The 23,915-nt window shown below is 43.8% G+C and overlaps 2 protein-coding genes across 2 annotated transcripts in view; both read left to right on the top strand.

The window, feature by feature from the left end:
- Window positions 1-13,471, top strand: part of RC3H1 (ring finger and CCCH-type domains 1) — a 41,516-nt gene extending 28,045 nt beyond the window's left edge. The window contains exons 15-20 of the mRNA XM_026044247.1: window positions 1,592-1,802; window positions 2,404-2,494; window positions 2,671-2,806; window positions 4,559-4,729; window positions 5,295-5,410; window positions 6,617-13,471. Coding sequence (XP_025900032.1) covers window positions 1,592-1,802; window positions 2,404-2,494; window positions 2,671-2,806; window positions 4,559-4,729; window positions 5,295-5,410; window positions 6,617-6,770 — 879 coding nt within the window. The 3' untranslated portion in view covers window positions 6,771-13,471. The remainder of the gene's footprint in view (window positions 1-1,591; window positions 1,803-2,403; window positions 2,495-2,670; window positions 2,807-4,558; window positions 4,730-5,294; window positions 5,411-6,616) is intronic.
- Window positions 13,472-17,396: 3,925 nt separating this feature from the next.
- SERPINC1 (serpin family C member 1) lies at window positions 17,397-22,454 on the top strand. Its single transcript, XM_026044245.1, has 7 exons — window positions 17,397-17,551; window positions 18,861-19,238; window positions 20,134-20,349; window positions 20,673-20,810; window positions 20,897-21,290; window positions 21,623-21,687; window positions 21,915-22,454. Exons 2-7 carry the CDS (start codon window positions 18,864-18,866, stop codon window positions 22,086-22,088), a joined length of 1,362 nt encoding a protein of 453 aa, XP_025900030.1. The 5' UTR covers window positions 17,397-17,551; window positions 18,861-18,863; the 3' UTR covers window positions 22,089-22,454.
- Window positions 22,455-23,915: the final 1,461 nt, after the last annotated feature.

Below are 23,915 nucleotides of genomic sequence, written 5' to 3'. Positions count from 1 at the left end.
ACTGCATGAAAGAGGTGGTCCTCAATTAGGAAAGGTAATCTGGCATGGAGAAGATGCCTCCCTTGAAGGCAAAGAAAAAACCTTTTTCATTGCTCAACAAAGCAATTGTTCTGCTTTGGAGCTGTGTTTCAGATAAACTGCTGTTATTTGGTTCTTGTCTTTTCCGGGGGGGGGGAGGAGGAAATGTCTGTGCTCTTGGTGAATTTCCTTGTTGTTTAACAGTACCAGAGGAGAAGGTGTCTAGAGTGTCCTAGAGTGTCTCAACCTCAGCGTGCTTAAATTTCTGGAGTTGAGCTTCCGGCTCAACTGTGACTTCTCCTTTCATCCCCTTAGTTCTGCTTAGCTTGTCTATTTTCAGCAATTATTATCTGTACTGAAAACTTGCACAGAATTTTGTTTCAATTTGGACTACACACAAGCTATTATTAAAACTTTAGCCAGTGTTCTTCAGTAACTTTGCTTGCTTCTTTGTCATGCACTGCTCTGTTTGACTCTTACCTTAAAAAAAAAAAAAAGTTATTAAATTCTGCAAGTTTTAGTGTTAAATTTGCTGACAGACAGTGGATAATACAGCTTTCCAAATGAATTTGTTACTGATTACCGGAAGCTATTTATTATTCACTCTTCATCTCTAGAGTATTTTTGTGTGAATATAACAACTGTTCCTCTATTTAGCTCTGAAATACTTTCTATGATGGAGGGCAGAAAGCGAGGGGTGCTGATGGGGGGATACTTTTTTTTAATGGAAACAGCAGTTTGACTCCCCTTTTGAAGTTTCTAATCCTGATGACTTTCTGTAGTAGCTTTCCCATCTTTTAACAAAGCTTCTATTTGTCTTTTGAGAGATGAAAGTCTCTTAGATGGTCTGTTTCTTCTAAGTAAGTTTAAAGCGATTAACGTAGGCTTTCTAACTCAAGTCTCTTTCCTGTGCACCTCTTTGCCTTTATGACTTCTTGGCAAAATGTAGTAACTATAACTTAACAAGTAACAGAGGATTCTTTGAACCGAGATAACATCTCATCTGCTCTTAGGCTAACTACTTAAGCTTTCCAAGTTTGAGATAGAAGTGAAAATGACTTGTCGTGCTGCTTAAAGATCAGACTGTGGAAAGGTGTACTTGATATATGCTATACTAAATTCTCATGTGAGTCATCTGCAGTGGCTAGATGATATAGACTTTGTCTTCTGGGTTTCAGAGGAACTGTCTTTGGATTTTGAAATAGGGAGGTGTTCCTTAGTAATGTCTACTCATATCCTCTTTGACTTTATATCAGAGTTATTCCAACATTTCTGTCCTTCTAATTTGTGCCCTAAGATTTCTTTTTAGCTGCTGCTGCCTTTGCAGCGATTACTCATGCACTATTTCAAGTGGTGCTAGCAGCAGCCATGTCACTGGGGTGGACCAGTAACACTGGAGTTGCTTACCAACTGCAATGCAGGAAGATCAGTTGAAAGATGAAGGGAACAGGGGATACAAGAAATACTATTCCTATTGGTACCAGTTTATCCTAAAAGCATGGCCTTTTTCTTTTCCTCTCTCTCTCCCCTCTCTCTGAGTGATTATTAATGGCCTCTTTCCTCCCTTGTCTAGAATGCAGATAGTAAAGCTATGCGTGACCAGCGATTGGACATGCAGAGAAGAGCAGCAGAGACGGGGGACGATGATCTTATTCCGTTTGGAGACCGACCAACTGTGTCAAGATTTGGGGCTATCTCTCGTACTTCCAAAGCGATGTACCAGAATAGTGGTCCCATGCAGGCCATGGCGGTTCAGGGAGCTTCCACCAAATCTATCATTTCGGGTATGGTACCTACGCCTACAGGTTGCAGCTTCCTCGTTTTTTTGTCTGTGTCCTGTGACGTTATTTTGCTCTGCTAGTTCCTCTGATACAATGCTTTTACTAAATTAACTGTAGTAAAATCCAGACAATTATTGTCTTTACAACTATAAAATAGCAGAACATTGGAACAGAACGTAATGTACTGCACTTGTAGTTTTATAAGTAGTTGCTCCTGCAATTTTAATGCAACCATTGGTTGGTTTTATTGTCAAGGAAAGGCAATAAATTCAAAATAGCTTATTTGTTAACTGTAGTCACATCTCTAGTATAACTGTACATCTTATTGCAAAAGCTCTGTGTGTGTGTGTGCTTTTCTGAGAAATGCTGTAGCAAAACTTAATCTTCGTGCAGGAGAAGTTGTGCATTATGCAATAGGACTGCCTGCACAGGTACTATTTTTGTGTTCTTTATTTTAGTGGAAGAAATGGCAAGGTCCCTTACTCCTGGAGTAAAAATCCTCCTGTTTGTTTTCATGTGCATCCAGTTCTGTGTATTGCTTCAATTTACTTAAAGGATAGTTCTGTAGCATTCCAACATCATTTTTTTGTCTGTTCCCTGACAGATTACAGTCCTTATGGAACGCATGGTAGCTGGGGAGGCGCTCCATACTCTCCTCATCAAAATATACCTTCTCAGGGACGTTTCAATGACAGGTAACAGGAATGTTTGCTGATGTGGGTTTTTGTTATTTTTTTGTTTGTTTTTACTTTCTCTAGTCTTTATTTTTGTCGAATTCTTTCATTATCAAATTTAGTGAAACCTTTTGGAGAAATGCCTTCATCCTATTTGATTTTTGCTTTGATTTACTTTGCTTTTTCTAATCCCAAAGGGAGAGACTGTCAATGTCAGATGTTGCTGGTCATGGGAAGCAGTTACCCTCGGCTGAGCGGGAGCAGCAGCTGCGGATGGAGCTGCAGCAAGTAGACCATCAAATTAGCCAGCAGACACAAATGCGAGGACTAGAGGTTGGTACAAATGTCTTGGAAGAGCAGTGAAAAACAGGGAGAGAGGTGAAGCTAGCAAAGCTGCCTTTTGTGGAGTGATGATTCTGTGAAGTCCTCCATCTGTGTCATGTATGGCTTCGTTGTGCCCATTTCTTCCTAAGTAGTACAGGCCCCAAGAATAAAGCAAGTAGATATTAAATATATTTGGCTTGACTGCCTCAGGAACTGTTCAGTTTATTGCTTTCTCGCAAAGAATCACTGTAATTAGTGAATAGTTGACTACAGCTTCAGTAGAAGCTGCAGAGAGCCTACGTAACAAAGGAGGGATTGTAGTAGATTTGTCATAAGAGTTTACAGTTTTTAAAATGCAACAGCTATTGCAATTTGTGTGCGTTTGCAGTTACTTGAAGCATAGTTTGTGCCCTTGTTTAGGAGCAAGAGGAGAAACTTGTAAATTTTGCATGTTTGCCTTTGCCATAATGGAGGAGTATTGCAAATTTCAAAACCTTTAACTGGCCCACCTCTCCTATTTATTACTGAGGTGGTTGTCAGTGTTAAACCCCAAATAATGGAGTTCTGAATCTTGATTTAGCATCATTTGGATCTGTTAAAGCTAAGCAGTTAATTTGAATATCAGCAGCTTTAAATTTAGCTTCTGTGCTCCAAGACAGAGCTAAATACTCAAAATCCAGGAGGCTTTGCTCACTTAGCAGTTAGTGTTTAGTGCAGTTAGTGTTTAGTGCATAAATCAAAGTTTGAGCATAAGGAATTATAATTTTTTCAACCACATAAAGTGTTTGTACTTGCAGACCAGGCAGCCAATTTTCCTGCAGGGAGAAGCAGATAGTGTATACTCTGTTTAAAGCCGCAACTTGCATATTCTTCCCTGTGGGACCGWTTCCTAGACAATACCAGATTTCTGGAGTAGCTGATGTGGTTACCGCTAAGCCCCTCTCCAAATTTGCTGCTCCCATAACAGATAATTGAAGCACTCGTGCACTAGGTTCTTAAGCTGCCCTGAATTCAGMCTTCTGTATTTTGATGAACTTATGGTTTATGTTAGCTTGCTTTAACACACCAAATGTGTAAACTGAATGACACTGGAGCTGAGCTGACTCCTTATCTCTGTTGCAGGGGCAGTAATCGCAAAGGGAGCTTGAGGCAGATAGAGCCATAAACTTGTTAGCATGCCCTGTTTAATCTGGCGGTGTTGGAGGGTTAATGCTCAGACTTTGGCAACTTGAAAGCAACTTAGTCACTCGAGCCTCTCCGTTCCAGTGCTGCTTGATCTGGGACAGTGGAGAACTGTGTATTGGTGTCTGCATTCTGTACAGTTTAAAATGATACTGGAGTGTATTGCAGAAAATCGATAATATCTACTACTGTAAAATTCCTTTCTAATTTACAGGCAGTAGATTTGCTTATTTGTTGAACAAAAATGTTAATGGTGAATAGCTTACACCCCCAAAAAGTTGTATTTGTTGATGCACTCTGCCTTCCTTTAATTTTGAGGAGGGAAATGTCTATGAGGAAAACTCATACAAATTTCTTGCAGTGAAACATATTTGACCTTGACTACTTAAAGACTTTTGCTTGAATGTAGAAGAAATATTTGCAGTTGCTTTGGAAATGATTTCAATTGGGACCTTGTTAAGCCAAGAAGGTGGCCTTGGTTTTTCAGATCAGCAGTACTCCGCACTTATGGCTTAGTGCCCTTTTCTGTGCTTGGTATTGTGTGCTCAGTTGTGTATGTGCTTGGCTTTATGCATTTAGGCTGTTAGTAACAGGCTGCTGTTGCAGAGGGAGGCGACTACCCTGGCAGGCCAACCACAGCCCCCACCCCCACCTCCCAAGTGGCCTGGGATGATCTCAAGTGAGCAGCTGAGCTTGGAGCTACACCAGGTGGAAAGGGAAATTGGGAAGAGAACCCGTGAGCTGAGCATGGTGAGTGCCATGGGGCTGGGAGGCAGAGAGGTGGAGTGGAGAGCTGCGGAGCTRCTGGCAGCCGTCGCGCCCTTGCAAAAGGCTCTCACTGTGTGACCCCAGCTCGAGGCATCTGTTTCCCTCCTCGCCGCCTTATTCACCAAAACCTCCAGATATTTCTGTAGAAAGACTTTTGAGTTTTAGCTGCTAAGATGCATTGCTATTATTTTTATAGCTCTTTTTTTTTAAAAAAAAGGCAATTTTGAAAACAGAGTTGTTTTCTAGGTCACTGTGAGTTGTGTAAATTGCTTTGATAGAGAAAACACTTTCTCTGGGGGCAGCGTTCTAGTCTGTGTGCTGTTACTGTCTGTGGTCTCTGCTTGTTGTTACAAGAACCGTTGGCTTAACTTCCTTTTGGGAAACACGATATCCTGAGAGAATGAGCATGTCTTACTGAGACTCTTGTCTCATGGCTTTTGTAGGCTGCACTGTGTAATGCTAGTTTACAGACCTTCATCAGTGGTCTCAAAACACAAAGTTTCAAATTCTTAGTACAGTATTGAAGATTTTTTTCTTTTCTCCACAGGAGAGCCAGTCTTCATTGGATATAAAAAACAAACTGGGCGCCACTAAACAGACAGAAAATGGACAATTAGAACCACAAAGCAAGGTTCCAGCTGACGACCTTGCACTGACGTTCAGGTAACATTGGGGAGTTCCTCATGGATCTTGTCATGTTGTTAGACGTATTGGAGAATAACTAAATTGGGGTGGCCCTCTAGCATACGAATAATAACCCTTCACATTTCCTTCTACAGAAGCATTATTTAGGAAAAGATTATGTAAAGCGAGTGTTTATAGTAACATGAATTAAGGGTAATCATAAATTGGGGATCAAAATTCTGAGTTGGGGAAGGAATAAAACTAGGTATTGACTAGAACAGAAGTTATTTGCTAGACCAAAAGTTTATCTAGTTAATGCTGGGTGTTCAGTAAGGAAGAACTGAGGAAATAGAACAAAGGAGAGATGGYTTTCTGCTGTTGTAGCTTCAAAGAAAGCTAACTTTCCAGATGTGAGAGGAAAATTATTCCACCCTGCTAATGACTGATGTGGATGTTGCCTGTGAGGGTATGAAGCTTTGGAGCAAAGTTCATGTTTATTTGTGGCAGTGACTTTTCATCTTGTAGATGTTGGGATGAGTTTAAACTTGCATATGAGAGAGCCAGTTGAAATAAGCTGTTGGCTGGAGAGGCTGGAAATCTGCATGACCACCACTGTAGGATGCCTAAAACATCTGTCAGTATTCTGATTTATTTAACAGGAGGGATCAAATGCTGCAGATGTAAACTTGTCTTAGTGAAGCATAACTTCATGTGAGCAGTTTTGAATCTGGATATTTACCCAGAGAAAACAAGCTGTGAAATATATTCCTGTTAACTGCTTAGGAAGTCTTTATTACCAATTTGTGAGTTTAGCTCTGTTGCATTAGATTGAGGCCTCTGGAAGAGAGACCAGTGCATTTGCAGTTTCCACATGAAACTCGGGAGTAATGAAATAAGCATTTTTAAAGAATCTATTTAAGAAAAATGACGCAGATGTCTTAAGTATTCTAGAATGTGTGCATTGTACTCTAGATTTTTATGGAATATACTGAAATATTTAGTAAAACCTAACTAATCAAAAATGCTAAAACACTGTTTAAATCTTGTTGCTTTTCTTATTTTTATTTCTTTTTGAGAAGCACCTGCAGTATACCAAACAACCTGTTCATTTTACAAGACATATCTTGACCAGTTCACAACTACTTAAGACACTACAGCAACTAATACTCCAGTCTGTCCTTTGTGTAACAAAAATAATGAAAAATACCCACCCACCCACCATTTCTCCTAAATACTGTCTTTCAGCAGTGATGTTCCAAACGGATCAGCCTTGACACAAGAAAACATCAGCCTCCTGTCGAACAAGACCGCGTCTCTGAGCTTGTCGGAGGACCCGGAGGGCGGAGGAGACTGCCACGACTCCCAGAGAGCAGGAGTTACACCCACGTCTGCTCCTTGAAGTGAGGCCAGCCTACCCCAGAGCTTCTTTTGCTGGGGTGCTGTTAGCTTCCACCGTGTCTTTTTCCAGGGCTGATTGAAGAAACCCAGGAGCAACAGCAGTAGCAGAGCAGCAGGTTCAGAGGCAATGTGCACAAACACAACTACTAGAAACAAATCCTGCACATAGTTCACATTAACGCATTTTTTAATTAAAAAAATGAAAATTAGCAGTATCTGCAAGCGATTCAAATTAAATTTGTTTTTGTTCTGTGAATGAACTTTATTTTAATAACTTTGGACGCCTTGGATCCCAGGGCTTAAAAAAAAAAGATATTATATATATACTCTGTTTGATTAATTGTATGATCTTAATGAAGTAGTCTTTTCTTTTATTTTGGTATTATTACATACCCAGTGCATAATTCTTTTTTTAATCATCTTAATTATTCAATGATTAAAGCAGCCTGGCCACTTCCTTGTCTGATGCAAAAGGGAACAAGGAAGGAGGGGTGGAGAGTAGCTGTGAACCATAGCATCAAAAGGTGTGCAGCAAATWTCATTCTCAAAGCAATTTCTTCCTCTTGTGTCTAAGAAATGAACTGTGAGTTGTATATAAATCCTATTACTTAAATAGTTTAAGCTTAAACTGCAAGTAGCAGAATCTTCCGTAGTATAAGTACAGTCCATAGTATATGCCCCAGCACAGCACGTGTGATTAAAACAGATGGCAAACAGTTGTCCAACGTGTGTATGTTACTTCATTTGTAAGTTGCTGACCTATTTTCTATTGGAAATGACTAAGTTGGCAGAGTGGCAACTAMTGTAGATCAAACACGGGTTGTTTAGAAGTTGGTGAGCTGGGACTGGTGGTAGAAAAGCTTAGCAAATCAGCCAAGAATGGGCGGCATGGCAAGGCAAGCTTCAGAAACAGGAAACAGAGAAAACACAAGCAYGTGCAGTTGCTGTAGATGTGCTTGCTGAGCCATGTCATGTTCTGCACTGTTGATTTGTTTTTCCTTTGCCATGCCTTTAAAACAACCTTATCCAAAGTCTGTACGACTGAGCTGATGCAATGGCGCTTACTAAGCTCACTGCCTTTGGAAACAGTTATTTCATGTACGAAAACCCTTGCAACTCTTGCCACAGTTTTTCTTTGTAATTTTTGTTATTAAACCCTAATAATATCTTCTGTAGGTATTTAATGTGATGCTATTGAAGACCTTTGACTAAAGGAAGCGAGGACTCTTGATTTATGGGCATCAGCAGAAGTGCGCTGACAAAAGCAGAGGAGAAAGGGAGGAAATAGAGAAAAAGTTTCCTTTTTGAAACGTGACTGWTTGGGATATGTATTTGTTGGAACTCAGTGCGTCAAACTGCTCTTTTGCAGCACATCTGTCACAGATGCACTGAATCCTTCCTGAAGCCAGTGATTCCCTTTCATGGAGGAAAATTGCATTAAAACTGCTACTTAAGTGGCACATACTGATCTTGGCAGGAGTGGTTAGAAGTACTGAYAGCCAAATTTTGCTTGGTACATCAGATGTGCTGCTGCTTCAATTAGGTGGCTCTATAAGCAAAAGTTACAGAAGCTGTTAAGTATCTCTAGATTTCCTTTCTTAAAAAGTTGAAGATTTTGCTGCTATTTTTTGACTGTTTCTACAAGCCTTGGGTTGAGGCCCTCTAAATGAAGAGATCTGTGGAGATAGACTTCCCCTCCTCTGTCTGCTTTGGAAGTGCTGCTCCTCCTACACCTTCTTGGCCTGTTCTCATTTCTGTATTGACTACTAAATCAGAAAGCACTGGTTATGTAATAAATTACTGCATTGCTTTGGTTGGGTAAAGCAAGAGTTAATAATTTTCTTGGTTTTTAGTTTTTTCTTAACCTTAACTCCTGCTGAGGTCATAGCAACCTTGGGCTAAGCTTTGCATTCATCATACTGTTAAATAAAACAAAATGGGGGGTGGGAGGGGATACAGTCCCACTATTGCCTACCAGTAGGAGAGTCCAAACAGAAGACTCTTTTGAGTAGCAATTATTTAATTTGCCCAGTCAAGGCACCGCGTTTATATAATATTTCACATTGAATTTGATTATGCCCTACAGACCTGGCTGGTCAAGGATTTGATACACATATTGGCTTGGGATTCGAGCTTTCTTTTTTATTTAAATAAAAATTTATATATAAATATATATATACATATATACATAGTTATATCTGTATATATATTGGGTATGTTTTAAGAATTTTTTCGCATGAGCGCAGCTGTTGTGATAAAATGTCTGGGAGGTAGAAGCACTGAATGAAGATAAAGGCATTTTCAGCATGTACCTGCATCCTCCATATGTCTTTGCACAGGTTTATTTCATTTAGTCAAACTTTCGTCTCTGAACTGCCAAGAAGTCATTTTAAAGCTTATTTATTTTCTTTTCCTTTTAATTTTTGGCAGAGAGTCATCTTTGCGCTAGAGTAGCTTCATTTCCACCCCACCCCTTCCATCCATATTTCCTATTTGAGACCTAGCATTTACAGCTGCTCTCCTCCGAGCTGAGAAGAACTAGGCTGATGCAGTTTAGAGCCTGTCAGGTCTGTTCCTCCCTTCCATGTGTAGGGCATGATGATCTTTAGCATGTTCCTGGCAGCATGCTCACAGATGGCCTGACCCAGGACCCCGTGCTGTCTTCCCCCTTCCTTAGGTGCAGAGCACCACCATCAGGTCAGCCTTCTCTTTAGATATTTAGGTCTTTTAGTTTTCCTCTTCCTGCTGTGTCTGTCTTAACATAAAAAGCTCATTTTAGTTGAAATAATTAGTGCAATATTCTACTTCAGGAGGACGAGCCCAGAAATGTGGATGTTCTTGCCTTTCTTTAGGTAAATACAATTTTTGGATACGGTTATGGTAGGTCTGAAACTCTAGGTTTATCTTCAAYGTGAGAAAGGAAATCTAGAGCGGCATAAGATTGCACCTGTGATCTCTTTGGTCAGTTGACGTCCTTTCCAGATGTGAAGTTACTCCCCCTGCCAGGTTTTGCTTCTGGGAGGAGCTCTACCTTAAGAGCTATTCAGATTTCCATTACTGGCCTGTGCATGGTCATGGCTCCCAAAAGCTGTGGGATAAAAAGGAGATGTTGCAGATACTTCTTTTTTTTTCTCTTTATCCAGCTTTCTCTCTGTTGTACTTTGTATATAGTGTCCTTGTGCAGTGCGTCCAGGTGAATGTCCTGTTTGCCCAGTGTTGTAGTTTGGCTTGTTAAATAAGTTTCTGTTTAATATCTACAGAGAATATTGATTTTTTTGCTTTGTTTTTCCCTCCTTCTCTATATATCTTTAGAGGAGTTTAAATTGATTAAACAAGTCAGATAGCAAGCAGACAAGTATTTTTAAGTTTGTGTGGAAGTTGCACCTAAAACTTCCCTTTTTGTGGAAAACTATGCTAGCAGAAGTCAGAGAAGAGGTAGCTCCACAGTGGAGTGGAAGCAGTGATGGCTACAGCAGGTTCCCAGAGAATAAAACTGTCTGGAGAGCCTCTACTGCTTCATTAATTCCTTTCTCCTGTTATTGCCCTGGTTGTACAGGAGTAGCATCTGCTTCAGGGAAACTGGCCTTGGCTGAAAACTGGCTTAGTCCCTTTCAGCTCGAGCAGAAGCGGTGCTGTTAGGGCACTGCTGCATCATTCACTAGGCAGGTGCTACTTCTTAATGCAGTGCACAGCTTGGAGCACCTGCTGACAGCAGAGCTTCAGCCCCAGCACTGGGCAAAASCTAAACATGGGAAGCCCCAACTCATAGTAAGCTAAACTTCAAACAAGCAGTGGTTCAGTGTGGAAATACTTAGTTCTGTTATTTTCCTCCTTGTGGCTCTGTTGTCTCTTCTCAATAGAAGAAATCTAGGCTATCTCTTCCATGCTTTTCTTATGCTTTCATACCCTGTCCCATTGTAGAACAGGACTTTGCTTTTAGCTCTGAGCACTTTTCAGGCTTGCAGCACTGTTATCTATCCCCTTTCTTCTCAGTTTCTTTGTCTGGTTTCTTCAGAGCTGTATTCTTTCCCGCTGGTCCATACCTTCCTTTCTCTCCTTCTGTGGCTTGCCCACTCACCCTCCCTGATCGTGTAACAGTGACAGCTTGCTGCCTCAAAACAGAGCATTCAAATGAATTCGCTTAGCCAATAACTTCTGTGAAGTTGCCTTTTCTAATGGTGTTATTACTCAGTGATGCACAAATGTGATATTGCCCCTACTGGTAGGCAAACGGGGGGATCTGTATAAACATGGTAAACTGCTGTTTTTCTTTAAAGGAGAGCCAAAGACTTGTGCTTTACACTTTCTTTCCCCCCTAGTGTTAGCCGTTCCAATTGTCAAATCTTTGTAGGATTTTGTGAGTTGACTGTATTATTCTAATAGAAATTTACAGAAGTTCATGGTTGTYAAGCCTTATCTGTGCATTGAATGGTGGAAAATCGTTCTGTTTAGTCATAAAACTTGCAATGTATTGAGATGTTTGCTAAAAATGTTTTCATTCTCTTGTGTGGTCTCCCAGCTGATGAAGTGGCTCATTTAGAGAGGGAGAAGGAACTTAGAAATTTATATAATCAAAGAAGCCTGTTGTGTAAGTGTTTAAATTGACTTGAATACTGGTTTAAAATTTCTTCAATWATAGTAAAAGATAAATCTTTGTTGCAAATACGACTCTTGACTTCTAAGCCCATTGGAACTGAAAAGACTTGTCAAACTGTGGCTTTACATTAAATTGGATGTGAAAACACTTGTATGATGATATTGTCTGAAAGCAAGAATCAAGTGAGGCAACTTTTTTATTGGGAAGGACTAGAGGGAGGCTTTCAGTTGATACAACACAGTTGTTTACCGTTTCCAACCTTTGATCTAACATATTCTTGCAGAAAATTATTTTAAAGTTCAATGAGGTCTGCAAAAGTAACGTAAACCATTAGCTTTGTGCCATCTCCATTTATAAGTATGAACAATAAYGAACTAGACTACAGGATAGCTTTCTGAAGAGCCTCTACAAAAGGTATTTAGTTGAGTAGCCATTTTAGACCACTTATATGATCCAAGAAATAGAGGTAAAAATCAGGAGGCTCAACAGCAGGACTGCAAACTCATTATCTCTGCTCAACAAAGGGGAAAAATGGTACTGATAAAAGCAGCATGTGAGTTTGTGTATGATGAAGTATTTATAGTCCTAGAGTAGTCAGAATGAGCGCAGAGGAAGACTGCATGGGGTGTGATTTTTACTTTCATATTCAGATACTGTCCTCTTGGAGTCCCATCTTCAAAACACATGCCTTTATCCCATCTAATGTTGGTAGCTTTTAGGTCACTGCATCAGCGGTGTCATTTTTTTGTAACACAGTGAAGAGATTTCCTTCAGAAAAAAAGGAAGCAAAGTACCTGTGTACCTTTTTTTTTAAAAAAAAGTTGTAATTTAGATGTAAAAACAGAGAAATGTCTGTCTTGATTAAATATAAACTCTGAACTCATGAGGAAAGAGACATAGCTGTTCTGAGCCACCTTTTGCATGTAGTGGGGTGCTAATAAAGAACGATAGGTGTCTGTCACCTGCAGTCATCCCATTGTGGGAGCTAAGACCGATCTTCTGGCACTGATTTGTTCTCAGACTGAATTTCTGAAATGTAGCAACRTAACCAGGCAGTCTTTTTTCCTTTTTTTTTTTCTCCCCACCATTATCGAATGCTTGATTTCTGCTGAAATGTCAGGAAGAAGGAGATCAAAGAGTTGGTGAGTCTTAGTTGCTCAGTGCAGATGAGCTGTTGGGAGAAGAGTTCTCCCAGCACAGTCTCSTTGCGCAGTTAATGTGTCATCTTTATTCTTGTACAGGAAGGACATAACGATTTAATGTTGTCACAGTCTTGGAAGCAGTTCTGGTGATCAAAAAGAGCCTTGATAATACATATACAGCCTTGGAAAAGAAAGGAGAGCAAAGGTAGTTTAACATCAATTTTTAATTTTTATTTTTTCTTCATCTCAATGGCAAGTGTAAGATTATGCCATGGAAACTGAACACTGATAAGGAAGGATGCAGCTTTTTCTGAAATTTCCCCACAGAARCAGTGTGTGGGAATTTGGCTTTGCTGTTATCTTTGATGCATCGGGAGCATCTCAGTTAATTTGAAACTTAAAATATGTGACTATAACAATCAAATTTAGATGCCTGTAGCTTAGTAACTCAAATAATTAGTTGGTCTTTGAGAGGCATGATCTTTGCAATTCCAGTGAGTTTATGTGTGGCTTTAGTGCTAAATGACAGATGTTCAGCATCTGTTTGGGGAGTCTTGCTTCATCCAGCAAAGTTGAGTATCTGTGGATATGCCTGGCTGGACGTTCTTGTGTTCTGGGAAACAAGTGATTATTGGATTTGAAATTTCTAGGAGAACACAATATGACTTCAAGCTTATCTATGGTCCAGGAGAAGACGCAACAACGGGTGAGGCAATTTCTCTGAAAATAAGCATTAGGTATGATGGAATTATATATGAAATGTGAAGGGCAAAAATATATCTGTAAGAAAAAAATATTGTGGGATATATGATGTTTAAGAATTTACTTGCTTCATTGTAATGTTAAATGGATTTGTTTCTGTGACAGTACTCACAAGTCTTTGGCATCCAAACCAGATTGTGTACTGCATGGATCCCACAACTGGACGTGTGCTCTGACCTCTTCATTTCTAGTTGTTTTTTCCATGACGTTTGGCTGCAGCATTTCATACATGTATAAAGTAACCTGAAGCAGAAGAAACCCCTTTAAAACTGTTTGCAACAGATACCTTTAATCTGCAGCCTCTCCTGAGTGGAGCTGCTCCAAAATGGGCAAATACAACACAGCAAATGACTTTTTTTCCAGTTTTAAGGAGTTCCTGTTACCCCTTTGGCCTCTGCTTGCATTTGAAGCAGCCTCTGTGCTCAGAGGAGCTTTTATTGAAGTTGGCTTAGCAGCTGTGCTGTAGCTTGATTGCTTGTTCTGGATTTTCTGTAACTGGTTGCTCAATGTCAGGAGCTCTTTCCCCATCCAATTCATTGCTGTGGGGAGGAAGAGGAGAGGCAAGGCCTGTGCAGGAGGAGGGAGWAAGGAAAATTTGTGGGATTTTCTGTGTGATCACTCCCACACTGCCCCGCCTCTGCTTTGAAATCATCTACTTCCAGTTGTGGGATTTCACTAGGTGTTCCCCCCCCTCCCCTGGTTTTGTAAGCCTRGTTTACTTTGATCTTGTTAGTGTCATACAAGTCTCCCCGAGACATTCTGCAGTCATTATCACCTTTTTGGGTGGAATTTACTTTTTTTTTTTGGTTGGTTTGGTTTTTTAATAACTTTTTAACATTGGTGCATATATGCTTGGGATAGAGCTCATGTAATTTTCCAATCGTATTGATTGTATGTGATTGTGCCCTGCAGAGGTATATTTAACAAAATAAAGCATAAAAAGGATAGTCTAGGTTAATAAAGGAGACCATGAGATTTGTTGAGTCAGGTTATAAACTATTTCTTGAGTTTATTTAGGATTTTGGGTAAGTGAAATTCCTTGTCTGGTGTTTTCATAAATGAATGCTAAACAAAATATCACTATTTCCTTTTGTCTATGGAATTAGTTCTTTTTCTTCTCTTCGCTTTGTTATTCCTTTCCTGCTTCTTTTCCCTGTACTTAAAAAAAAAAAAAAAAAAAAAGCCTTATAGGGATGGCTGATGCTGCATTGGGGTCTTCAATGTAAATAATTATAGCTCATAAGTGGCACAACATTTCTAATGGGCAGAGAGATCAAAGTGTGTGAAAAAGGCCTAAAAGAGCCATCTTTGCAAGGCTAGGGGAGACCCTCAGAGGTACAAAGGCCCTGAGATACCCCTCTTGCAAAGGGCAGGTGCTCCACTGCCCGCTGGAAAAGAGGGCAAAAAGGAGTAGATGAAACTCTGTGTTTCTACTGCTTAGATACATGTTTTCAACTTAGAGAATTCTTGTAGATGTTGTGCTGAAGTGGGAAGGGGAGGACTGAAGGGGGCAAAGGATGGGAGGATCCTAGCATTGGAGAATGTGTCCTTCCTTATTCCCTTTTTAGAGCTACAGAGCCAGAAGCATCACTTTTGTGTCAACCACACAGCAAAAGCCTGCTGTGCATGCAGGATGGTTATATGTAGAGGGGAAAAAAAAAAAGCCATATGTTGAAATGCTGTTCCCACCTCACCCTGCTTTTTCTCTCTTGAAACTCACTTGGTTTTGCCTTGCTTCCACATTGTGTCTAGGGTCCTTTGAGTTGCAGGTTATACAAAACAACAACAAACAAGCTACTTTAACCAATACGAAGGAAGTGATTCACTACTTGGTTTGTAAATAGATGGAAGTGTCTACAAGGTCTTACCTGCTTTTATGTCAGCATTTATATTAAATGATAATATGGAGAACATGTTGAAATCTCTCTCATTTGCTACCTGGGTTGAATGCACCATCTTCCACGTCTTGCATGATGAGAGTCTCAGCTGGAGACCAGGGTGCACATGCTGGAGCCACCGAGGTGCCACCTCCCTCGGCAGGGAAGCCTGATGCCAAGGTGATGCCACCTCCCTCGGCAGGGAAGCCATGTGAAGGTTGGTTTCTCCTCATGTGAAATTTAGCCATTCAGTGGCCAGAAATGTGAGACTGGCCAAACAGCTTCCTACCGGGAAAAAGCAGCTCCAGCAAGAGCTGCAGCCCTGCCCATGGTGCTGCGGGAGCAGCCTCGGCTTGGAGCCAGGCCCGAGGCCCCTTTTGTCCAAATGCTCATGGAGTCATCGCACTTCCAGCTCTCTGTTCCTGCAGGGAGCCTTGAGGTGCTTCGCTGTTACGCAGAGAGATACAGTTGAAGAGAAGCATGGCAGAAATCTGTGTGTCCTCAGTCATGAGTTGTTTTGTTTGTTTTACCCACCAGCTTGAGGGCTGTCAGGCGTTCAGGTTCTCTTGTGGGGAGTTGGTGAGGGTGGAGACGGGGACACAGCGTTTCTGCCAAGTCTTTGGCTTTTGAAGAAAATCTTAGTGTTATGGAGACTATGATCCCTTTGCAAGGAAGTAGTGGCTGTTCTGAGCTGTAACAACTGGGAACCTTATATGATAATGATGATTAATGGGATGGGTGGGAGACTAGGACAGCTGTGGGACAGAGGGGCTATAGATACCTAGGCAGCTTCTCGCAGTTTCCAAGTGCTCCTTTCTTCCCAGCTTCTCCAGGAAAGAGGCAGTTCTGAAGGCTGTGCAAGCATGATGATAGAGCGTAATGGCCAAAGCCACCGGGCACAGAGCACTTGGGCACTTGAGGATTTTGAGCAGCAGCAGGTACCAGTACAAAGCAAGCAAGGACCCATCTGTTCCACTGAGTGGCTTTGGGGAAAACAGCAGTTGCTCTGTGGAAGCAGGGAGGGCAGCTCATAACTGACCTTAAGGCAAGTGTCATTTTGGATGCTTCCTTTGGTGTAGATCTGCTCAGGCAGGAGTGCTATGCCATTAATTGCCACTTAAGTCATTTTTGAGTACAGTATGTTTCAGGTTATAGCTTAAGCAAAAGTTCCCCTTGGCCCTACGTTGAATTTTCAGAATATTTAGAGGGAAGGAAAGGATGGAGGGGAAAAAATAAAATTCTCTGCAATATGGATTCTAGAATTCAACTGTGTGTTAATAGACATTAATTAGGTATTAACCTTTTGTTTTAGTCCAGTGAGAAAGCAATTGCAAAACTGATGTACCCTGTCATGCTGGTAGGAGTTCGTTCACACTGCGTTCAGATACTTGGATGTACAAAATAAGAGATGGTWGCTCTTTTGCCCCGTGTTCAACTGCCTCTAAACCCGGAGAAGTGTAGGCCTGGGCYTGGATGCCTGTCTTCTCTACAGGAAGCCCCAGTTCTGGAGATGCTGGGATCTGCAGGCCCTGCCTTGGAAAACTAAAGTGGCAGCTGCCTGGAGCGCCCTATCAGCTAATGGGCACCAAGTGCTCTCACAGGTTGCGTTTTGCCTCCCACAGGAGTGTTCAAAACACAGGCTCGTAGAGCATGCAACAACCTTGGATGCGTTGGAGGTCTGGCCTGACCAGTATTTTGCAAGCAAATCTGTGGGCAGGCACTTGTGTGTGGCTTTGGAGGGGTTGCTGTAACTCATAGGGGTGGTTTGCTTGGGCCATGATGATGCATGATGAGGGCAAGAAGGTTGTTTCTGCTGGACAGAGGCAGCTCTTCAGGGGGCACCTGTGGCTCTGCAGGGTCCCTGCCAGAGAAAAGCAGGAGGGGTCTTCCTTTGSCCTTCCCTTTCGTGTCTTGCCACAATCTCCATTTGCATTTACCTGCAGTCCGTGCTGGTGCCGGTGCTGTGCCAGAAGAGTCCCAATACTGGTGGTGTTTTCCAGACCCATAAATACCAAAGCGTGGAGGTGTAAAGTATCCACAAATCTTGTTTTTTTTCCTTGAACGCTTGACAGTTTGTTTTCATGGCAGGACTTCTCAGTTTTTTAGGAGCAAGAAACAAAGGCATGCATGGGGTGGGTGGCCAAACTTTCCCTTGTCAGATTGAACTTTAAAACCTCTCTGAAACTAAACATTGCTCTGCTCTTTGCTTAACCTGCTGCAGCCGGTCGTCAGCCTTTGCCCTCGTCGCCCCGCTGCCCTCCCGCCCTGCCTTGCTCTTGCTGGAGCTCTGCAGTGGCGGAGCTGCTCGACGCTGCCCTGGGTGCTCTTGCGCCTAAAGCAAGACCCTCGGTCCTTTAACGACTTGTGTTTCCATTCTGAAAGCAGATCTGAGCCACGAGCACAGGTAAGGAAAACTGTTTCCACTYGTATTTCCTGCCTGAATGCCTTGTCCCAGGCTCGTTTCCCTTTGCAGGAACCTTACAGCTGCCAAACTGCTTTCTTGCCCTGCAGTTGGGATGGAGGAGCCCTTCAAGGGCTCTCCCCAGCCCAGCTCCCGTGGAGGCTGCTTTGGCTGGGATGGCTCATGTGCATGGTTCYGCTATATACCCCCTATAGTGATGCTTCCTGGTATGGGGACTGCTTCCCAAGCTGGATGTCCTGAGTAATTGTGGCTCTCCAGCCTGGCCGCAGCAGGGCAAGAGCAGCCTTACCAGACTGGCTCTGGGGTGGAAGGAGGAGGCCTTGCACCAGCAGACAGCAATGAGGTTTCTCTGGGCTTCCCTGGACCCACCTGGTGGCAGATGGTGCGGCCACCGTGCAGACAAAGCGCAGGCTGTCGTGGAACCGACGCGGGGCCCTCTGGCCTGGCCCTCGCTGGGGTTGCTGCTCTGCTGTGCACCCAGGAAGTGGCGGTGCTGCCTGCTCTGACCTGGCCTTACTGCAGCAGCACATGGGCAACACGAGTCCCGCTTTAGCTCTGATGGGAATGTCACCAACCTGGGCCTTGCTGGGAGGCTGTCAGAGCCGGCCCCAGGCCTTGCTAGGACGTGGTTATTAACAGCAACTTGCCCTCCTTGGGGAATGAGGGCTGTGAATTTGCATCAAGGCACCGTGAAACTTGAATGGGAAGAGCTGGGACACCCAACTATGAGATAGCCTTAGGCAATGCACTCTTGAGGGGGACAGAGACACTGCATAGCTGGTATGGAGGCGTCTTGCATCTCACCCTGTGGTGGTTCCCACCTGAGTAATTTAAGTGGTACAAAGCTGTCAGAGCATGGACAAAGGTCAGAGGAGACCAAGGCTGGGGTGAACAGGATCTCTTAGAGCTCTCCTGTGAAAGCAGGAGACTTTCCTGAGGAAATGAGGAAGGAAATAAGTTGAGAACATTTTGGCAGTGGCTGACTGGGCCGTAGAAGTCAGTTGTACTCGTGCTTCTGTGTGACTTCTACTGAAAGCCGGAGACTCCTGGGGCTCCCTTCAATAAAGTTCAGTAGAAGTTGCACAGAAGCACGAGTACAACTCGCCTGCAGAGTAGGCAGTAGGTGYTTCCAGTAGTTACTGGCCAGGACCCTGTTATGGGCAGGCACAGGAGCCAGGGCGTTTGGCAGTGCTGCTCGAGTGCCTTGCTTCTAAAAACGGTGAGCTGGCCAGTGGCAGCAAGCTCTGCTTGGTGGCTAAGCACAGGGTAATCTCTCTCCTCTTGTTTGCAGGACATGCATCTTTTTGTGGCATGTCTCTTCTGCATCTGGGCCCTGGCCACCCCTCAGCACTACGTTGTGGAAGACATCTGCACCGCAAAGCCCCGCGACATCCCAGTGAATCCCATCTGCATCTATCGCAACCCGGAAAAAAAGCTGCAGGAAGGTGAGGGGCAGGAGGCAGAGAAAGACAAGATCCCTGGGTTCACCAACCCCCGCGTCTGGGAGCTGTCGAGGGCCAACTCGCGCTTTGCTGCCGTCTTCTACAAGTACCTCGCTGACTCCAAGGACAATGGGGAAAACATCTTCATGTCGCCCCTCAGCATCTCCACAGCCTTCGCCATGACCAAGCTTGGTGCCTGTGGTGACACCCTCCAGCAGCTCATGGAGGTTGGTGGCAGTTCCTCAGCCTGTTTTGGTAGCAGTGGCCAAAGTCTGAGAGAGCAGAACTGGCAGTGGCTGAGCACTGTTGCAGGGCTCCCTGGCTCAGGATGAGTTGTCAGGGTTAGTCAGGATTCCTCTCATACGGTTACTAGCCAAAAGGGCACTGGCTGCCACTGTCATATTCCTGACACTTCCCACCTCCAAAGGAAGTAATGTTGGTGTCAGCCAAGGTCATTCACAGTCTGGAGTGAAGTACAGAACAGTGAACCTCATCTCCTGCTCCCTCCCCTAGGCTAATCCATCCCACTGACAACAAGAGTCATATAGGGACAAGAAAAATGGCTCAGCTCCTATGAAGGGCCAGTAACACCCTTTTGCAAGAAACTCTGCCAGAGRTCCCAGATGTTTTTGTGGAGCAACGTACTTGAGGATTTTCTGTGCCTAAAACTCAGAGGTTGGATGGATGTGAGATGATAACTGTCCTTCTGTCAGGCAGCTAGGAAGGGATTAGAAAACAAACTCAACTGTACTGCGCAAGTCTAACCTCAAAAACGGTTGCTACATATTCTCTTTCCTTGTCAATAGAGATAACGTGTACCCGAGTTAGGCTGCAGGCTGACTCATGGGAAGGAACAGTCTGTGGGAGCATTGCAGAAACCAGGTCTCAGGCTGGTGATGTGCTGCTTTTATGGAGGTTTGCTAAAGTGGATAAATGAAGCTCAGGGCCTGTAGACTTCTTATTCCATAAGCTGGTGGATGGAGGGCAAAGGACTTTATCTACGCTTGCTTGGGAGAGCAATCTGGYATGTTGGTAATGAATGTGCAGGTTTAGACCTTAGTGTGGGGCTGCAGAACCATGGGAGTCCTACTCATGGAGTCCTCCGCTGTCTTGGTCCTCTAGGTCTTTCGATTTGACACAATTTCAGAGAAGACTTCTGATCAAATCCACTTCTTCTTTGCCAAGCTGAACTGCCGGCTTTACAAGAAGGCCAACAAATCCTCGGAGCTGATATCAGCCAACCGCCTCTTTGGGGAGAAATCTTTGGTCTTTAATGAAACCTACCAGAACATTAGTGAAATAGTTTATGGAGCTAAACTCTGGCCCTTGAATTTCAAAGTGAGTCTGAACTGCTTGGGCTTTCTGCCTCTTTCCCATGTCCTTCTGCTTTTGTTGCTTCCCCCTCTTTGGCCCGCAGAACATGCTGTAGGCTAGATGTGCAGGACATGAGCACAGGTGGGACTTGGCACACAGCACTTTCTATCCCAGTTTGCCTTAAGTATGGTCACCTTCCAGCTTTTCTCTTCTAAATGCTGCAGCTCTTTGCTGAAAGCCATGTCCTCCCTGGGAACCCATTCAGTTATTCTGTTCCCTACAAGGGGTATGGGGACACACAGAGGAGTTGAAAAGCCTTGACTTGGGGTTTTGGTCTCTTTCTTCAGGAAAAGCCAGAACTCTCCAGGAAGATAATTAATGAGTGGGTGGCTAACAAGACAGAGAGGCGCATTACAGAAGTGATCCCAGAAGGAGGGATCGATGATCTCACTGTCCTGGTTCTGGTCAACACCATTTACTTTAAGGTAAGCTAACAAAACGTAGAAGGCAGCCTGTTTCCTTGGGATGAGTAATGATGTCAATGTCTGCCTGTCTTCCCTCTTTCCTTTAGGGGCACTGGAAATCAAAGTTCCCAGTACCAAACACAAAATTGGATTTATTTCATAAAGCCAATGGTGAGATATGCAAGGTCCCCATTATGTACCAAGAGTCCAAATTCCTCCAYGCCTCCATACCTCAGGATAAAGTGCAGGTGATGGAGCTGCCCTACAAAGGGGACGATATCACCATGGTGCTGGTCCTGCCCGAGGCTGGGACGCCACTGCTGGACGTGGAGCGAGAGTTGACATCGGAGAAGCTGCAGGGCTGGATAGGCTCCTTGACGGAGGTCTCGCTCTCAGTCTTCCTCCCTCGCTTCCGCATTGAGGACAGTTTCAGTGTCAAGGAGAAGCTGAGAAAAATGGGTCTGGAAGATCTCTTCAGCCCAGAAAACGCCCGACTCCCAGGTCAAATGTGGAGATGGGGTGGTGTGGGATGAAGGTYGGGGATGGTTGTTTTTCTATAGGTGCCTGGACACTAAGTGTCACAGCACACAGGGAGAGTGTGAAAGTAGTCAAGTGCTGCTGCAGCAGTAGATGGACTCAGTTCCCTTYGCAACCATGCTGGCTGCACAACACTGTGGCCATGGGAGTTTAGGGATCTACTGCAGTTGGTGGTGGATATCCGTGTTTTAGGACAGGCTGGCTTCCTGCTATGAGGGATGAAAATGTTTTGTCTCTTGAGCTGGTGTCTCAAAACATATTTAAAACTCTCTCCATCTTGTTATTTTGGGCTTTAGGCATTATTGCAGAGGGACGTACAGACCTCTACGTATCTGATGCTTTCCACAAAGCCTTCCTTGAGGTAAGTTTTGTTTTGTCCCAGGACATGTTTTCTTCTTAGCTTTTGTTTTAAAAACAAGTAGTAGTGATAAAAGYAAGCAGCAGGTGCACATGATACTGTACACCTTGGGGTAGTACAGGCTGCATGTGCACAAACACAGTTTGCAGTTGCATCCAGGACAGTTAAGGAGATCCTCTAAAATCTGGAATATTTTAGTATTTAATCTACTTATGTTGTTTGGTTGGCAGGTGAATGAAGAAGGCAGCGAGGCATCAGCTGCTACTGCAGTTACTGTCTCCGGCCGCTCCTTCCCCATGAACAGAATGATCTTCAATGCCAACAGGCCCTTCCTGCTCTTCATCCGGGAAGCTGCCCTCAACACCATTATCTTCATGGGCCGAATAGCAGATCCTTGCTCCTAGGCAGGAGCTCTGCTCCTTCTTTCTCTAGAAAGTGGTAGTAGGGTGTTGTCACAGCACCCAGCTGGTGCCTAATGTGGTTGGGCTCACTGTTTGTTGCAGGTTGTTGGGGTAATTGTACCCAAGTGGCCTGTTTCTGCTGCTGCTGCTGCTCCTTGCTGAGGCAAGTGAGGTGCTGCAGGAAGCTCCCCTGCCCCAGCCTTTATTCAAAGGGAGCTGAATGCTCTCTGGCACCAGTATTTTTGTAGCACCCAAACCTGAGTCCAGCATTGCCATTGGTCTTGTATCCAACCYCTCCTCCCCTTCAGGCCTCAAGCTGTAACACCGATCACCTGGTCTATTAAAATCTGTAGATCTGTATGTAACAAACCAATCTCTGGAGTTTTCTCCTCACTAAGCCATTCCCTGGACCTATTATAACTTCCTTTTTTGAATGAAGGGGTCCTTCTCTGCACTCCCCAATCCCTGTAGAACAATTCTCTGCGCTGTAGAGGCTTGTGGAACAGCGACTGTCAGATGGCAACTGCCAGCTGTGCTGAAAGGAATCTTTGTGTAGTTCTGCACTGCAGAGCTGGCAGGGGGAAGAGCTGCCAGCAATGCTAGTCCTTCTTGTCAGCAGCACTGATGTGGCTGACGTGTTGATTAGTCACTAGCAAAAGCACTTAGCTAAGGCTGTACATCTCCAAGTGGCGCTCTTCAGACTAGTTCCATAGTTAAGTTAATGTACCGGGGGTATCTCTAGACCACAGCAATGCACAACAAAGGTAATGCACAGCTGTAACTGTCCCTGTTGCTCCACAAGTTACTGTGTTCTCCTATATGTAAATGAATACTGTACTCAAATATATTTTACCTATAAGATTACTCATAGAGCTGAAACATGCTGGCCTGCTCCCCCTGTTCACCCTGGGGTAGCTACACTGCTATAGGAAGGATCTCTGACAGAATTGGCTTCAGGATGCAGGGGTGCATGTGGTGAGCATTCTTCTGGGACTTCTGCATTCAGGACAATTGGGTTTTCTTTTTAGTTGTTTTTGTTTGTTTCTTTTCAATGAAAGCAGAGTCCCGTCTGGGTGGTGGTAGTGGTACATGGTAYGGATGTGCTGTGCACAGACAGATGCTACAGTGTCAGTCAATGGCACTCATCGATGAGTGATCTATTCTCCAGCTTTCCTAGGACCAGTAAACGTGTCCTTCTTGGAAAAAAAAGAAACAAATTCACTACCTTCTAGGCAGCGATTACCACAGCAAGTCCAGCAGCAAGGCAGCCAAGTGCAAAGTGCCAGTCTATGGGACAAGTAGCATGAAATGATCTTTTGTCAGCCATGGTCCCATTGCTGTTGTCGGTGGTTTGGGGGCAGGCAGGTGAAGGGGAGTGCAGTTTTCTCTCCCCTTTCCCTGTTCTCTAGCAGGAAGGGCTGAGCAGCCTTCTGTGCTGCAACTGCAGCACAGTTGGGTATGTACACAGCAGCTTTGTTGTATTGAATGCTGTTGTGACCACTTCCCTAAATGCACAAGAAATTTGATGCCGAGGCTCTTGAGTACCACTCCTGCTGACATGCTGGCCTGGAGTTAACACYTCTGAAGAAAGCTGTGTCTATAGAAGATGAAGTTCTGGGAGAAGGAATTGGGGTAGGGAGTCATTTTAGAGATAATTAAGGCTTCAAAAAGCAGCTCTTCTCTTCATCCTCTTCTGTTGCTCACCTCTGATACTGCTGCTTTTCCTGCAGGATAACACTTTCTGCTTGCTTACGGCCTTTTGCAGCTCCAGAAGTGTAGCATCTCCTCCTGTAAAAGCTGTCTTCTCATCTCTACGCCCCCATCTGTGGT

This window comes from Nothoprocta perdicaria, unplaced genomic scaffold (assembly GCF_003342845.1).
Source record: "Nothoprocta perdicaria isolate Ctin4 unplaced genomic scaffold, notPer1 scaffold_355, whole genome shotgun sequence".
Classification (NCBI taxonomy): domain Eukaryota; kingdom Metazoa; phylum Chordata; class Aves; order Tinamiformes; family Tinamidae; genus Nothoprocta; species Nothoprocta perdicaria.
This window is presented reverse-complemented; position numbering and strand designations above follow the sequence as displayed.